Below are 16,688 nucleotides of genomic sequence, written 5' to 3'. Positions count from 1 at the left end.
GGGTGGCGGGTGCCGCAGCCCGGGCAGGGTGCGCGGCCGCGGTGTGGCCGTGCCCGGGGAACGTTCCTGCCTTTCCCTTAAACCCAGCGCTGCCATGGGGTCAGGGCAAGTTTTACGGTATTCGGAAAATGCAGTCCGGGCCCATGGCGCGCACGCGTGTGCGTGGTGCCCGTAAATACATAGTAACAGCTGAGGTGGTCGCTTTCCGTGAGCCAAGGCGAGAACAAAAAGAGGCCCCTGTGAATGCCCGGGGTGCACTGGCTCACGTGTGTGTGCGTCCAGCACGCTCTTGTGGCTGGGGGCTTGTTCCATTGTTCTGCAGAGTTCGTAATGCAACCTGTAGCATTAGGATGTGTCTGTTTCCTTGTGAGGGAGGAGACCATGAGGTGTGTAAAGCCGTGCTTTGTTTATGTGACATTGCAAGGACTGAAATAAACCCTGGATCTGGCAGCTGATTTTATGGAAGGAGAAGCTGTAGTTTTCTTGAGCTACCAGCTGAACTCGCCTCATGTCCGCAGGCTATTCAGAATCCCAGACTGCTGTGGGGCATATCTAGCAACCTTTAATCCAAATTATAAATAGGAACCTGTGCTCTTCTTCCTTCACCTTCGGGTTTGTTTGGCTTTTACTTGTGCATGAAAGGCAAAATAACATAGAACATTGTTCTAGAAGTAGAGTGTAAGAAAAAGATACATTTTAGTTGATAAAATATATTGCAGGAATAAAAAACATAACAAAGCAAAAATCCCCTACATTCTGAGAATAACCTTCATAGATCAGAAGAAATAAAAACAGCTGCAGGAGGAGAAAGAAACAGCATCCTCCACCTAAATTTTACTTCATTTGCTACCAAAACACCAACCTCGTTTAAAAAGCCCCCAAAAGGACATTCCATCTGTTGCTGAAGGCTATAGGTATCAATAACTGCCCTTTCCAGGCTAGCAGCCCATGCCGAAATGGCGCTGAAATCCGCTTTGCAAAACCTGCATGAAATCTCCGAACTGCCATATTGCTGGTGAGCAGGGGCCTTCTGCTGAGGCTCGGTGGAAATTCACTGACTAAAATGGGATCTGCTTCACTGTCGTGCTGAATGACTCCTATTTGACTTTGCCTTTTCGGAAGGTCGGGTTTTTTTCTTTTTAAGAGGCACCATAGAGAGAGCACTTCACTGAAGCACACTGCAGCATCCTCTGTCTCGTCACTTGAGACTATTTATGCTGTAGTTGGACCAACTGGGCTCTCCAGCCTGGGTGAGGATGGGAGACGGCTGTTGGCAGTGAGCACCAAGCTGCACATACCCGTGTGAAGAGGATTATCCCCTGAGTTTGAGGCTTTCTGCAGACTGCTGTGAAATGTGGAGAATCAATTGTCCTTCGTGCCCAAATCCTGCTTGTTACAAGGGTTCTAAAGGGTGGAAGGGGAGGCAGTGCTCTCTCAGCCTTCCTGCTTGGAGGATGCTCATCCTGGGTCTCTGTCCTACATTTTGTCTGTGTTTGCTGTTTTGGGAGCTTGCTCTGAGCAGTGTAAGTGTGGTGACCGAGCAGAAATGGGACTCTCTCCTGTGCTCTTCTCTCTCTTTTTAGCATCTTGCTCATTTCTGTTGGAATCTGTGTAGTAACTAACATAATAACCATCACTTACAAACTTGTATTGTGAAGACAAGTGGATGTTATGGAAATATTTAAATATTTTAAGCCTCAATTCAGTTTTCTTTCTGATGGATACTTACTGCTGTGACCTTAATCCAATCCAAGAAGTTTCAGCAGCTGCTCTTGGGAAAAATGGCAGCTTTTACATGTTTTGCAGTTAGCACTTAAAATATTTGCCCAAGCTTATCAGGTAAATATTGCTTCAAGTCTCTTACAGTCAAGAAAACTGAGGCAGAGAAATTACTTGTAAACTGGGGCAGAGGAAAAGTGAGTTGCACATGAACTTATACAAAGGATTCTTCCTTTTGTAGTACAAAAGTTTACTTAAATGGGAATTTCAAAGCTGCTGTTTAACCCTTAGTAATACATCTGGATATTTTGTTTTGTTGCAGTGACCCATAAAGCCCCACTCATAGAGAGTTTCCACTTTCTGTGGAAGACAAGAGCGAGTTTATTTGTGGCGGTGCGTTGTGGGATCTCTTCTGAAAACCAAGATTGTCGAGAGGATTTCACAAAGAAATATAATTAGGAAAAAATGTGACTGTATTCCTCTGCCAAATGCCTTTCCTAATTTGACTGGGAAGGGCTCAAAACAAAAATGTACTTAAGACCATTTTCCTTTATGGCTCATCTTTAAGTGTTTTGCCTAAAGTAATGAATCACTTGGTGAATCAGACTGGGATTTTATGGTTTCTTATTTGCCTGCCTTTGATCAGCTGAGTAGCCTGTCGAAACTTAATTTGGGACTGTCTTCCCTGTCTTCATGGCAGCATGGAAGGGCAGTGTGGACAGTGATGGGGGAGAGCAGGAACGTTTTCCTGTTGCAGCACAAGGTCGTGCACTACTAAGAGAATGGCTGACTATCCACATTTGTTCTCATCACTTCTGTTTTATGGCACCCTTTTCTGAGCTTCCTTCCCAAGACTTCTGACACTTGTTTTCCCACCCCCTATCTTATCTTGTAACTGTTTCCATCCTGCATGCTGCGGGGGTTGTGAGAGAGAGGAGCCTGGGGATGAGAGGTGGTGGCTTGCAGACACCAGGCAAATGGCTGCAGCAGCGCCAAGGCCTTCTGGCCACCGTGCTGCCCTCATCCTGGCACTGCCAGCACCCTGTTGGTTCTGTGTGGCACCTGGACCCAGCTGGGACACCACTGGCGCTGGGGTGAGCCCGGTTCCTTCCACTGCTCCTGTGGCTGCAGTCTGCTGCAGAGGGGCAGAGCTGAGGAGCTGGAGGCAATGACATTTCAAGCACTGCAGATGCTTGCTCAGTGGATGTGAGTCAGTCTAATTTCCAAGCTCTTTGTTATCTCAGTGGCTCTTCTGTCATTTCTCCATTTTGTCCTTTCTGTAGATGAGGAGTAAGTCTGGAGCTTTATGTCCCTCCTGTCAGGTGTCACCAATGCAGAACAAAAAGCTGATAGTTGCTTCCCTGCCTCCCAGTGTGATACTGTTACGTATAAAGCCTATTCTTGCTTTCTGTCATTTAAGTGAATAGTTCGTACGCAGAGTTTCAGTCTCTGTGTTTCATTATTTATATCCATGGTGTCTTACTGGCCATATTGCTCTTTGAAAAACTTTCAAAAGTATCAGCAAAGAATCACATCTCAGGCTTTGCAGGGCTAAAAACAGCTTGAGTGAAACTCAAGTGCAGGGTTCTGATGACCTGTAACCAACCAAGTTTTTCTTGGCAATACTCTCTTTGAGAAGAAAGTTGAGTCACATTTTGTCTTTTGAGCAAATTATCTCGATTTCCATGGTTCAAAGTGCTTATTGTGCCTTGGATATTTACCAGCCCCAAGACCATTTGACTGCAGGAAGTGTGCAGTGAATGAAGTGCCCAGTGGAAGGGCATCTTGCAAAAACCATACCCAGAGATGGACTAGATGTGGTCCAGATTGACCACTTGCCCAAATGCCTCTCATGTATTGGGTCAGCTTTTGAGCAGCCATGTGCCTTAAGATTACACTTTTGGTACAGTGTCATTTACAGGATATGAAAAAAACATGAATTAAGCCATTGTGATTACTACCAGGAGTGATGATGTTCCTTTTAGAAAGACAGCTTCTGACTAAGTATTTTCTGAGATTATAACTCTTCCACGTATGGCCTAGAAAGGATTCATGCATGAAACAGAAGAAATAGATTGTCTGTATTATCATATTTTTTCCAAACATAAAGTTTTTGATCCCATTACTGCTCTTGTGGAATTTTAACAGTCCAGGAAAATGGAGTTGCAGGGATTTTTTTTTTTTTATGTTTCACAAGTCAACAGAAAAAATTACTACAGTTCTTGGAATATGTTTTAATGGCTTGTGAAGGTCTCTGTGTCCTTGAAAATAATAAGCTCATTTTTTCTTCTTGTGTCATCTCATAGTCCTCCTGAAGTTGTGACCAGTTGTAATCTTTCCCATATTCTGCAAGGAGCACACAGCAAATAAATTATCTGTAATGGCTTTTACAAGACATATCATGACAGATTTAAAGAGAAAGCCAAGTTGCTAGGCCAGAGCAATGCTTTTCTACTAAACAGAGGAGTTGGGTCAGCTACCAAACACAGATCCTTGAGGTTTGTTTTGAAGAGTCATTAGCTCTTTGCTGATCTTCTCTCCGGCTGATGCCTTTTACAAGAAGAGGTGCTTGCCCATTTGAGTAGAAAGATTTGAAGCAAGAGCAAAATTCAGATTTGTCCTTTATGATTTACTAAGTATTTGTCTGGAAGAAGAGGTTTGGTTGTGAGTCTGGAGGTTTTCCTGTCAAGAAGTTAAAAGCTGAGTAGTAGGACAGAGTAGTAGGCACAGTGGCTGAGGTGATTGGAATTTCTGCAGTTACTATTAATGTGATTATTTACTGTCTTTCAATTTGAATTAGGAATAAAGCTCAGCCTAAGAACTCTTGCCAACATAGCATTTTTATTTGCATGTCTTTTAAGACATTTCTTGAATGAAAAGGCCATAAAAGTACAAATATTACCCTGCTGCTTCCATTATAGCTCAGTATCAACATATGGTGAATTTTTATTAGTTGAAGCAATTTTGGGATTTTTTTCTCACAGCACTAGTGGCATGTGCACTTGAGGTGGCAACTTGCTCAGCTATCCCAGCGTTGAATCTCCTTTTGGGAGCAAAGCTATTGCAATTGCAGGGAACAGCTCAGTGTGACTGCAGACCCCTCCCATGGGTCAGGGGCTTGTCCTCCAGCAGCAGGCTCTGCTGTAGAGGCCAAGTGACAGGTCTGGAGTGGACACTGGATTTGTAGGGAATTAAGCTATTTGACATGACCCCTAACCTTCTGGGATTTTAGATTTTATTTAGGCTCTGTGATTTGTCCCATGAGTGAACTTGAAGTTTAGACTAGGTGATTTGGGGATGAAATTCATGTGACCACCTATACTCCATTGACTGTGGAGAGTGCCCGGAGTAATTAGCAGTGACAAAGGGTTTTCTCTGTATATGTCTAAGATAAAGTTATTGCAAAAATTTTGTGATTTGCATAGTGTTTTATTCCTGGTATCACACTTGTATCACCCTTTGTCTCTAAATCTTCAAGCACTTCACAAACTGAGTATTAATAGTATTGCTATTATCATCTTAATTTTATAGGTGGAGATGCAGAGGACATGTTGGTTTTACTTTGCCAGAGATCTGTGATGAGTTCATGCCATGACAATGAAAACCTCAATTCCCAGCCCCACCACTCTCTCCTTACCCACCTCATGTTTTGACGCTGAGATCAGGTTTTCTCATACTTGGCAGTGCTATGCATCATTTCATTCAAGATTTTTTTGTTTGTTTTTGTTATGGTGGTTTTTTAGTAAATCACTTACCCTAGCAAGAACCTGACACCTATTCAGAGATATGCCCACTGTCATGATGCTTCAGGAGCAACTTGTCTGTCTGAAACATGAAATCTGCTGAAATGGTTGCTGGTGCTTCAGCTTGCTCTAAGATTTTGCTCTGTCCTATGGAATAATCATGGAAGGGTTTGTGTTGGAAAAGAGCTTCAAGATCACCTCATTCCAACCCCTCTCCCATGGGCAAGGACACGTTCCACTACACCAGGTTGTACAAAGCCCTATCCAGCCTGACCTTGGAACAGCTCCAGAGATGGGGCATCCACAACTTCTCTGGGCAATCTGTTCCAGTGCCTCACCACCCTCACAGTGAAGAATTTCTTCCTAATATCTAACTTAAACCTGTCCTCTTTCAGTTTAAAGCAATTCCCCCTTGTCCTATCACTACATGCCCTCGAAGAGTCTTCATTCAATTAGTTTTCTGTAGAGGCAGGGTTTTGATTGAAACAGACAAAGCTTGTCACTTTGGTGCTGCGAAGATTCCTTGGGAATGAAGCAGGGAGCTGTGTTGCTGCCAGTCTGGTGCTGCAGTGTTCCAGGGACAGAGGGGCAGAGGGCGAAGCTGGAGCCACACGTCAGTGAGCTGTGCAGCCGCTCTCCAGTGCGCTGCTTACCTCACACGGCTGCTAATTTCAGCACCTGCTTTTGAGACACTTAATGGGGAATTTATTAAGCACAGGCAATGTCAAGGCAGTTCTGAAAATCCTCTTGGGCATCATGATGCGTAACGGTGGCCAAAGGAAAAGCTTCTCTGCTTGAATCTCAGCTGAACCTTTATACAGGCTTTAAAATGCCAGGGGACCCAGATCCTGGAACAGAGGTTGCCGGGTCTCTTAATAAATTGTTTATTTTAGGAGCTCATGGTCACAAGAAACTTCAGAATTCAGTGGGGTTGGTCCTTGCCACCTCAGCAGTTGCTGTCTCCTGTGGCTTTATCCTTTTATAAAAAGATTGTGCTTCTCTTCCAAAATAGGTAGACTATTATATCCCTGAAGCCTCTGGGAAGACTGTTCCAGAATGCTAAAACCACCCTCTGCTTGCCAGTCTGCATTTATTTATCAGTAGCCTAAATCAATTTTTATTTTTTTTTAACATTTTATTGTGCCAACATTTTAATACCTGAGCAGTTTTCTCCTGCTATCTGTAGTGGAAATCTCTTTTGCAGAGGAGTTGAAAAGTACCCAGCTCACACACCCCAAACTCTACCCTTGCACCAGGCAGTGTTTGCCACTATAATCACATGCCTAGCTGCTCCTTCAGTTGAAGAGAGGGGATCCTGCTGTTAGCCTCGAGGGTAGCCTTTAAACTTGGCACCTGAACTTTGGACAGGATGGGCTCTTGAGGAATTGAAAATGGTGTTTCTGAGAAAGAATTTACAGGGAAAAAGCTGCTCATTTGCAAAGCTATCTTCTGTGTGGTGGGGATGTGGTATAAAACAGAAGTACTGGCTTCTGTAAACTTAATTTGAAACAGGCAGATGTCATAACTGAACAAGTGAACTACATCCTCCTGTCTCGCCCTGCAAGAGCCTGGGGATGCTCGTGCCTCTGGTTGCATGCAGTTCAATGGCTTTGAGGTAGCCCTGAGAATTTAAAATATCCCCAAATTAATCTGGTGTCTGAGGGTTCACCATGTACCCCAGGCTGAATAGTTGTTTGGCAATACTGCAGGAAATTCATTCACAAAATGGGAATTGAGAGAGTTGTGGTGCAGGAGCTTGTTTGTGAGTAACATGCTGTTGCCTCACTACCACCCTGGAGTTGTAGCTCAGCCGAGGGTGGTTGGGCTCCGGAAAATATTGGTCTTTCAGTTGCTTTGCATTGCTGATGAGGAAGTATGTCACTGTAGCAGGCTTCTCTGATCTGCCTTTGGCGCTCCTCTCTGTGCTTTTATGGAACACATCTATCTGAAGAGACATCACCTGGTCTCTAGGTAGTAACTGCTTGACACAAGGTATACATTGCTCTTTCTTTCTGTGATACATCAGCTTAGGGATTTTGGTTTTTTCTGTTTCTCTCCTTGTTCATAACAAGTTTAACCATCCAAAAATTTGAACAAAGCGTCCACTGGACCTGTGCTTTCCCAAAAATCCTTAACAAGTTGGAATGCATGTGCTAGTAGCACAGAGTACCAGGATAACTCTATCCCTCTTTGTATCCCACTTAGCATCAGCATGGACATGTATTTTATATTTTTAAGTAAGAATGGAGAGCATAGAGAGGACAAACACCAGATATTGAATTGGGACAGACTTGGACAAGCAAATAGTTTTTATTCCTTAATTTGAGGTTAATCTTTTTTCCTGAAACCACCAGGCTGGTCTTGCTCACAAGTTTAAAAAAAATTACTGTCTTCAGCAATAGATTGCAGGACAGGGTAAATTTATAAGGTTAGTGAGGTTGATCTCATTAAGACATACAAGGTTACTATTGTTCAGCAATGTATTTAGATAATAACCTGAGGTCATCTAACAGTACAAAATTGGTGGGTATGGATGTCCCTCCCATGCAGGTTTCACTGTTTTCTCCTGGTGATATTTGATACTGCCTGCTGGTTTTGGTATACATCTTGGGTTTTTTCCTTTTGTTTTATTTAGGTTGTGGACACTGTGGCTCCAGTTTACTCACAAGATACCAACCAAACACTAGTATTTGAAGATCCACTTGGATAGGCACAGCTCCTCACCCAGCATGCCATTCAAAGCTGGATTAGAACTGACCGAATTGCAGAATATGACTGTCCCTGAAGATGATAACATCAGCAATGATTCAAATGATTTCACAGAGGTGGAAAATGGCCAGATAAATAGGTGAGTATTTTTCCACTGACGTTGCCTCTGCTAAGAAACACACTGTTTAAAAACAGCATTCTAATTTTCAGTATATATCTTGAATTATTCATTACCAAGTCATGCTCCATTTGAAGATGTAATTTGAATTTCATATGTAACATCTGTTGGGCATAGGCTGCAATAGCAGATAAAGCAAACAGAGTAGAAATTTATTCATCATTTTGAATCTTTCAAATTAGTCTAATAAAATTCATAAACATATAATGCAGCAAAAAGCCAAAATTTTTAGATGTCTGTTTCCACACAGCAAAGAAGTAATAACAATATGATGGCATAATTTTGGAGAAGTCTCTTAGTTGACTTTTCATCTCTGGTATGACAGTTTTAGCTTGTCTGGCCACCTCCATGTATCCAAGCTTCTGGGGAGTTACAGCTGGTGTGGTTGGCAGCAATTGTAGTTCCAGTCTGTGTTTGCAATTTGACAAGATAAACTGGGCAGCGGTTTGCTCCCTTGAGGCAGAGGTGGCAAGAAGAGGGTAAAACTGTGTCTTACACCTAACTCGGATCAAGGTTAAAAAAATGCATCAATATTGGTGAAAATTATTAGTTACAATTATTATCAATACAATTATTAGGCTGTTGGCTTTTTCTATAAGCTTACAGTCATTTCTGAAGAGCTGCCTTTTCTCTAGAGAGCAGTTCTCCAGCCCTTCCTGCCAGCCTCCAACAGGTGCTGAGCCATCCAGTTTACAGCAAAGACCTGCTGACAGACCCTGTTTGTATTTTGTGAGCTGTAAAATAGGAAGCTCTGTTTTGATCAAACTTCCTGTTCAAATATTGCAAACCAAGGTGGAGCACAGGGCCAGTCAGTGCCTGCATTGGGATCCAGCCCTGCTGGGAAGGCTGTGCCAGCACATTGTTGTGATCCCTTCTGCGGGGCTGCCACCACCTGTTTTATGATCTTTAAAATCTCCTTGTCTTGCCTTTTCTTCCTGTTGGCAGCATCCTCTCCAGCTACGTGAGAAACTCACTTTCTAGCATTAAACTGAAATTCAGAGCTGTTTTTTTCCCAGGCGAGGTTAGAGTCAGTTGTGACACTCGCAAGTGCATGGGTGGACAAGGATCCTGGTGGCAGGTGTGGGAATAAGCACCCAGCACTGTCCACACCATTCAGGCAGCACAAGCAGCAGGGGTGGGGGCAGGAGGGTGCCAGCCCCGGCGAGGGGAAGTCCTGGGGCCGGCACCGGCAGGGCGGGTGGTGCTGCGACCGCAGCGCAGCTGCGCTGATGAAGATTAGAGCTGGTCAGGAATTTTCTGATGCAACTGCTTTGATGGAAAGTGCCAAAATGAAACACAAACCACTTCTGTTAAAAAAAAAAAAAAAAAAAAGGCAAGAGAAAGACAAAAAACCCTCCCAAGTGTGCCAAAACAAAACAGTTCTAGTATGAACCTGCTTGCTTTCCTGCTGGTTCATGTTGTAAGGAGAGGAGCTATGGGGCTGACAGTGGTAAATTCACTCCCCGGAGGCTGTTGAGGATTTATATCCTTGAGACAAGGAGTGGCTATACCGGGCTGGCTGTGCCTCCCAGCACTTTGGCTGATGCCATCAGTAACTGTTATGGGGAAAATCCCTGCTGGCGCTTCATTGTCAGTGAATGTTTATGGAGGGTGGGGAAGGAGCGTGGTGTATGTGCCTGGTCCTCTGTGGTCACCATGTGCTCTGGAGTTAGGGCATAGTAAGTGTGGCAAGAGCTGGGCTGGATCCAGACTGCCTGCAAAATGAAGAAGAAAAGTGGAGTGACGAAAGAGGGTCAGAAACTCAGAGGCAGAATTTCTGATTACTGTTCTGGCTCTTAGGGCAGGTTAACATATTTCACAATTTTCTATTCCTTTCTGGAGAACTTGCCTCCTCTGCAGAAGAGGATCTATCATTTTTCTATAGCATATAGCATATTATGGTTCTCTTAGTCCTCTGCCCAGGCACTCATGGGACAGATACTTGCATCCCATGCGTGACTATTTTGCCCTGTATATCCCAGTTTGTTCATGTCCCCCTCCATGTCCAAACCAAGAGTTTCAAGGCAGCTGGCACTGACCAGAGTTTCCAGTGCAGCAGCACATTGGCACCAGTGCACTCTGCCAGCATGCCCTGGGGCTGAGGCTGTCCCTGAGCCCCCCACAGCTGCAAGAACCTCCATGCCATCCTGTGTGACGAGCAAGCAGGCATATCCTGCTCTGCACCCGTGCATCCTGAAAGGATGTGGTTAGTCCCTTCCTATAGCTATTTTGGCAGACACCTTTTTTTCCATGGAGTAAGAGGTTAACAGGCACAGGGAGCAACACATTTTGTGCTGCCTGGCACATGATGTGAGGCCTTGTAAAATGCCCAAGTCCATCAAAATCAGTGGGACTTTTTCTGTTGATTTCACTTGAGCTTTAGATTAGATCTCTAATTTTCAACCAACTCACTTTTTTTATTGTTTCAACCTGTTTGATTTTACACTCTGTATTTAATTTAATTTTTTTTTTTCTCTCAGGACATAGTTTTTCAACCTCAATGTAGAGCAACTTTTTAAGGGTCTTTTGGAGATGGTACACTAGGCACAAGCTGATTCCAAAGCTGGCTGTAAACTCCCAAATATTTCCTAATCTTGGAAAAGAATCCTGTATGTTCCTTTGGCTTTCCAGCCTTTTCTGGGCCTAAATATATGTAGGGAGGGGATGTTGATTTGAAGAGGCTGTACTACTAAGAGGGCTTTTTCTTTGTATGCAGATGTTGAATGGGAATGTCTTCTGAAAATGTCAGTTCAGAGATTTGCATGAAACCCAGACATGGATTTTGTGACTTTTAACTATGTCTCCTGGCTATAAACCTTGCCATCTCTGCACATAATTGTAAATTAGTATTTAGATAACCTACTCCTTGACTATAACTATGACAATGCTCTCAAGAAGCTGATGTCTGTCTTGGTTTACAGCTGCTAATAAGTTATCAGCACCCCTTGTACAGTTAACAAGGTTATTAGTAGGTATGCTAAGATCTGGTCCGAGTTTCGTAGTGTAAGTCAGATCAAGATTTCCTCTGCATTTCTTGTTCATGCCTGCCCTGGAAATCTTTGCCACTGCTCAAGTTAGCATGCAGTTTAAGAAGCTGCCTAAGGATAGAGTTCTGTCATCTTGGCAAAACTAGCTTTCCCTAACAAATGTTTAAGGCATTATAAAATACCATTTTAATTTAATTATGTTTAAACGTATCTGAGATGGCTAAATGGTTTTTGGCTAACTCTGCTTTGCCAAAGTGGTTAGCTTGGGGGTATCACCTTAATCAAACATTTCTCATTGAAGTCCTTAAATAAATTAAATTTATTTAAAACCATAGTTAAACATCATCCTTTTTAAACCACTTTATCAATAAGGCTAAGTTTCTACTTTGCACTAAATCAAACCAGGAAAATAATTAGATTAAGATATTCTTTCCAGGCCAGCTGTGAGGCTTCATGCATCACAAGGATGAGCTCATTGTATCTTGGCCAGGATACTTCATTAATGTATCAGAAAAGTTCTGTATAGTCTGTTCATGCTCAGCTATGGTACAGAAAACACAACAGGAAAGCAGAAATATGTAAGAGCAGGTTATGTCTTTCAGTGATGGGTAAAGCATCATTTGAAATGAAGACAACAAACAGTGCAAATGGATTTCATGCTTGTCAGGGAGTCTCAAGGCTTTGATGGCACAGACAGTCCTACAGTGCATTGCCACAGCACCTCTCACAGTTGGCCTCTGCTCCTTGGGAGGGCTGGGAGAGGTGGTGTAAACAGGCGTTTCACTTAATTTGTGTCATATTCGTAAAGGTCAAAAATGCAGCATTCTGTGACAATGAATGGCTTGTTTTCTAAGCATGTCCATTAAGCAGAGCAGATGCATGGCACAGTTTAACTAGAAATTCCGGTACTCCAGCATATGTTTCCTTTCATATGCTCTAAGGGAGAAAAACCACCCTAAAATAAAAAAAAAAAAAAGTTTATAAAAAGCAATAACTTGATAAAATTTGTTTCTGCTGAATTCATTGGATTACCTTCCACTGTACTTTCCTTTTCTTTTCATTTTATTTCATTTAAGATCAGTAATATTTTTCATTTGTGGAAAACTTGTCTGGCATATGGTCTGGCCACACCAAGCGTTGTCCCAAGGCAGACCTCTGCTCTGGACCTGCAGGTTAAGTTGCCTGCAACAGCAAATGCAGCACAGGCAGAGCCCACATCCCCTGGGCTGTCTGGGCAAGCCGCCTTGGGGCTGGGAAGTCCCCCATAACAAAGCTGGGCTCAGTGCTATGTTCCTCATTGTTTGGGCTCCCAGTACCCTCATCCCCATGTCTGACTCTGCCCTTCTGTACACATCACACAGAAAAATGGAAAAATGTGCAGTTTGATGTGGGGTGGATGAGGAGCCTAGCTGGGCAACAAACCTACTCCATTTTTACCCTAGAGCTAGCTCAGAAGAAAGTACTTTGGATCAATTTATCAAATCAGACTAGTTCTCTCAAAGTTGCATCCAGAAGGAAATAACATGTTTGTCGGCTGTGGAAGATACCAGCTTTGCAGAAGCTGTTTATTCTGTCAGAAGTATTCTAATGGAAAGTCCCGTGGTCACTTTTATATTCAAGCAATGTTACTCAAGCGTTGTCTTTATCCTGTATTCGTTTTTTAACAATAATTTTCATGGAAGTTTAATACCAGAAGACAATAATAACAGTGTGCACAAATTTGTTATTTTTGTAATTATTATGGGGGAGCTGGCTGCAGGGGGATGAGCAGAACTGGGGGGAGCAGACTAGTGACTCCTATCATAACTCTTGACAAAATCTAAAATGACACATGATCTCCATAAAGGACAGAAGAAGGCAAAGTCTGCAGATGTTCCCAGCAGCAGTTACAAATCCAAAAGAGACAAAACTTTTCTCTGTGCTCCTGCCTGTACAAATTGCCTGCAGGGTGTTTCGAGAGAGAGCTGGAATGTCTTTTTCAAGCCATTCACACTCTGCTGCCTGTGTTCAAGAGATGGGCTTTAACAGACATGAAAGAGAAAAAGCACATGCTCTGAATCAGGTTGAGATTTTATTCCACAAGGATGAAATACCTACAAGGTGAGCTTTGGAAAGCTAATTTCAGATCAGTCTATCTTAGAAGTGGTTGCTTCTCAATTCATAAAATGATGGGGGAGGTTCAGCCATCAATTTCAACTGTGTTAGAGCTGGTAAATCTGACATCATATCTATATTTTTCAGCAAATTAGTTGCTGAAGTTAGTATTTAAAAATACAGGAGAAGCCTATAGTTCTTTTTTATTGATTTAAAGGAAGTCAAAGCAGACCAATGGACAGGAGGCAAAATTGCAAAAACCCAGCTAGAATACTACTTACATTTTGCCATCTATGCCTGGATTTAAGGCATAAACACAAAATGTTGAAGACACAAGGCCCAGTGTGTCAGCTGTGGAAGCCAAGTCAGCAGCATTTTAGCTGCATGATTTTGGCATAGCCTTAGAAGCTGTGCTAGCATACATATCAGCAGTAATTAGGCCACAGCTGGGGCAGTAGGGAAGTTTGCTCGAGCTCTGTCTTTACAAGTTCACAGATTTATTACCAGCCTGAATACTGCTGGATGTATTGAGATGACGCAAAGTTTTGAATCACAGTTTGAACTATACATCCCTGGCCAGTAGATGTTTCCCACTGTGGGAAAGGACCAGCAGTGCTGCTGTTTGTGTTCAGTGTTGTTTGTCTGCTTCAATTTAAGAAGAGCCAGCTTAATGTAGCTACAGCTAAAATGGGCTCTGACACTTGGTGACAGCCCCTGGTTAGGTATGTGACGTGTACCATGGCTGAGGCATTAGCCAGCGCAGACTAAGAACCATCTGTGGATTAGCAAAGATGCCAGGGACTTAATTGTGCATAAACCTTCAAAAGATGAAAAGCTGAAAGAATGCTTTATACAAACTAACATGTTTTCTGAAGAGAAGGTCTGTGAGAAAGTTACAGCACATCCAGATCAGAAGTGTCGTAAATCTCAAGGATGCCAACACTGCCACGGGGGGACAGAAAGTTCCTAAATGTGGATACATCAAGGACACAGAACAAGCAAAGGGTAAAGAGAAAGAAAAGCTGTTTATTCTATGTTTCCCTGCACAGAAGTGTTTAATTTTGCAGTATGATGAATTCAGCATTGAGTTTTGAAAGACACTTAGATGAAAATCCAGTAGCCCAGAGCAGTGTACCAGCAGAGCAGGTTGCCTGCTTCAGGACTGTCCAGCCAGCAGTGGCATGTATGACACAGCTTCCTCCTCTTAACTCCAGCCATACCAGCCCTATGTGGCAGTGTCCTGGGTGTCTTTATGATGCTTGTATCCCCATCTGTCTGTTTAGCCCAGAAATAACTTTTGCAGGTTTAAGACTGGTTCTGAGAGAGAAGAGGGGGAGAGAAGAAGTGTGCAGTTTGTTGTCAGAAACTGCACTTGCTCCCCTGCATCCTTCTCCTGGACTGTGTTGTCTGCAGATGGACAGATGGCAAGACAGAGCTCTCCTTTGCTTTTAGCCAGTTTTTAGCTCGCTGAGGCAGAGAAGTTCCCTGGACTGTGGTTTTTCTTTTTCTTGGACCTGTTTAAACCTGCTCGGGACTGAGCACCCACAGGAGCACCAGCAGCTCACACCTGTGGCCCACGGGGCCGGGCCTGGCCTGCGACAATTCCAGCCAAAGAGGGATTGTTAACAGACTGGGGGAGCTGAGCTACAGCCCACAAAAAGGACTTTCTGAGTTTGTCATCTCTTCAGATTGGCAAGAAATTTTATTGTTTAATATTGTTCATTTTCTGTGCTGGTAAATACTTTGTCTGTTAAATAAACAGATTTTTCCACTTTCCTCCAAGGAAATCTTTTCCTGAACCAGTTGGGGGCGGGCCCACTTGAATTTGCTTTCTAGAAGCACTCTTTTGGAGGTTTTCTCCCAAATTTGCCCTAAACCAGGACAGACAGCTTAAGGTTTCAGTAGCAATGTAGGGTTTTGCAGTGCCACGTGACAGTGAGGAGAGAGTGACATCTTTTAGGGATCCTTGGCAGAATGATGATGGCAGTAATTCATAGTTACAATTAAAGGTTTATTTTTTGCAGGATGTTATGATTAGTGTAGCACAGAATTTATTATTAGAATGGCACAGGATTTCAACAAGCAGAATTAACGCAGTGCAATCTATAAGTACCATAATACAGAATTTAGAGTACAATTTGGCTTACAGTTTCTAGTCAACTGGATGCTCAGCAGATAGAGTCAGATCTTAATCTGACTTGTTTCTTGTATCAGTACACTAACATAATCTCAACTCAAAAATCATGTAAAAGAATATGAGCCTCTTCCACAATCCTTGGAGGACGCAGAGGACAGGGGTTTGTCTCTGGCCAGTGGCAGCTGCAGTCCCAAGTTCCCCACTTAGAACTTGTAGCTGCTTGATTTTATCCTCAGTGCCCAGGATGCTGTTATTCTTTCCACTTCTGTGGAGGGTCATCACTGCATCACTGCCTGCTGGGCCATGTGCCTGGGACCTTCCAGCCTGGCAAGGCAGGAAGTAATTGAGCTGGTGCCCAGGAGTCTTGAGGTTGATAGGGAGGGGAAGAAGATGTCTGTTTTGTTTCTTGTTGTACTTGCTTCACAGGACCTTGTGTTCATATTTTCTAAGCACTTGCTGGAAATAAATCCTCTGACTTCTTTCAGCAAGTTCATTTCCGATCGAGAAAGCAGAAGAAGTCTCACAAACAGCCACCTCGAGAAGAAGAAATGTGATGAATATGTAAGTCTCTCTCCCTGCTCTGTTCCCTGTCAAAAGGAGCTGCATGTTGTGTACGTGCAAGGCCTTTAGATATTGTCTTCAAAAGTGCTGGGCACACACAACTATAACTGAAATCAATTTCCAATAGGAACTGCCTGGGATCAGCACTTAAACAAAACCCCAAAACAAAACCCCCGAGCATATTGGTTGGGTTGAGGCAAGGGAATCCCTCTGGCTTCTGTTGGGCAGGAAGTTGTGGTGGTTCCTTATGGCTTTGCCATATATGAATTACACACCCAAGATGTTTCTCAGGTGTAGTGGAAGATGGGGTTTAAAACTGAAAGTGCACTATGAGCTGTGTGTTGCCTGTGCCATTTAGGGCAGTTTACAAAACCTATTGGGCAGCGAGCAGCGTAGCTGTGACAGAGTTCTTCAACACTTTCTCCTCTTTCAAACAATTTTTATTAAATCCTTTTCATAGCAGTAGTTACTTACATCTGGTACATCACAAAACATGGGGTTTGAAGCAGGGGTGCATTTCCCTGCTCTGTTCCAGGCTGTTGCTGACACATCTGTCTTAT

General features: G+C 43.2%; 1 protein-coding gene across 2 annotated transcripts in view; it reads left to right on the top strand.

The window, feature by feature from the left end:
- SLC38A1 (solute carrier family 38 member 1) overlaps positions 1 to 16,688 on the top strand; it is a 42,649-nt gene that overhangs the window by 776 nt on the left and 25,185 nt on the right. For both annotated transcript variants that reach the window (XR_010438644.1, XM_064701825.1), the window contains exons 2-3: positions 8,098 to 8,310; positions 16,053 to 16,128. Coding sequence is in view for 1 of the 2 variants with exons in the window: in XM_064701825.1 (XP_064557895.1) it covers positions 8,192 to 8,310; positions 16,053 to 16,128 (195 nt within the window). In the remaining variant the exon portion in view is untranslated. The remainder of the gene's footprint in view (positions 1 to 8,097; positions 8,311 to 16,052; positions 16,129 to 16,688) is intronic.

This window comes from Zonotrichia leucophrys, chromosome 1A (genome assembly GCF_028769735.1).
Source record: "Zonotrichia leucophrys gambelii isolate GWCS_2022_RI chromosome 1A, RI_Zleu_2.0, whole genome shotgun sequence".
In the NCBI taxonomy this organism is placed as follows: Eukaryota; Metazoa; Chordata; class Aves; order Passeriformes; family Passerellidae; genus Zonotrichia; species Zonotrichia leucophrys.
Note: the sequence above shows the minus strand (reverse complement) of the source record. Positions and strands in the feature narration are given on the sequence as shown.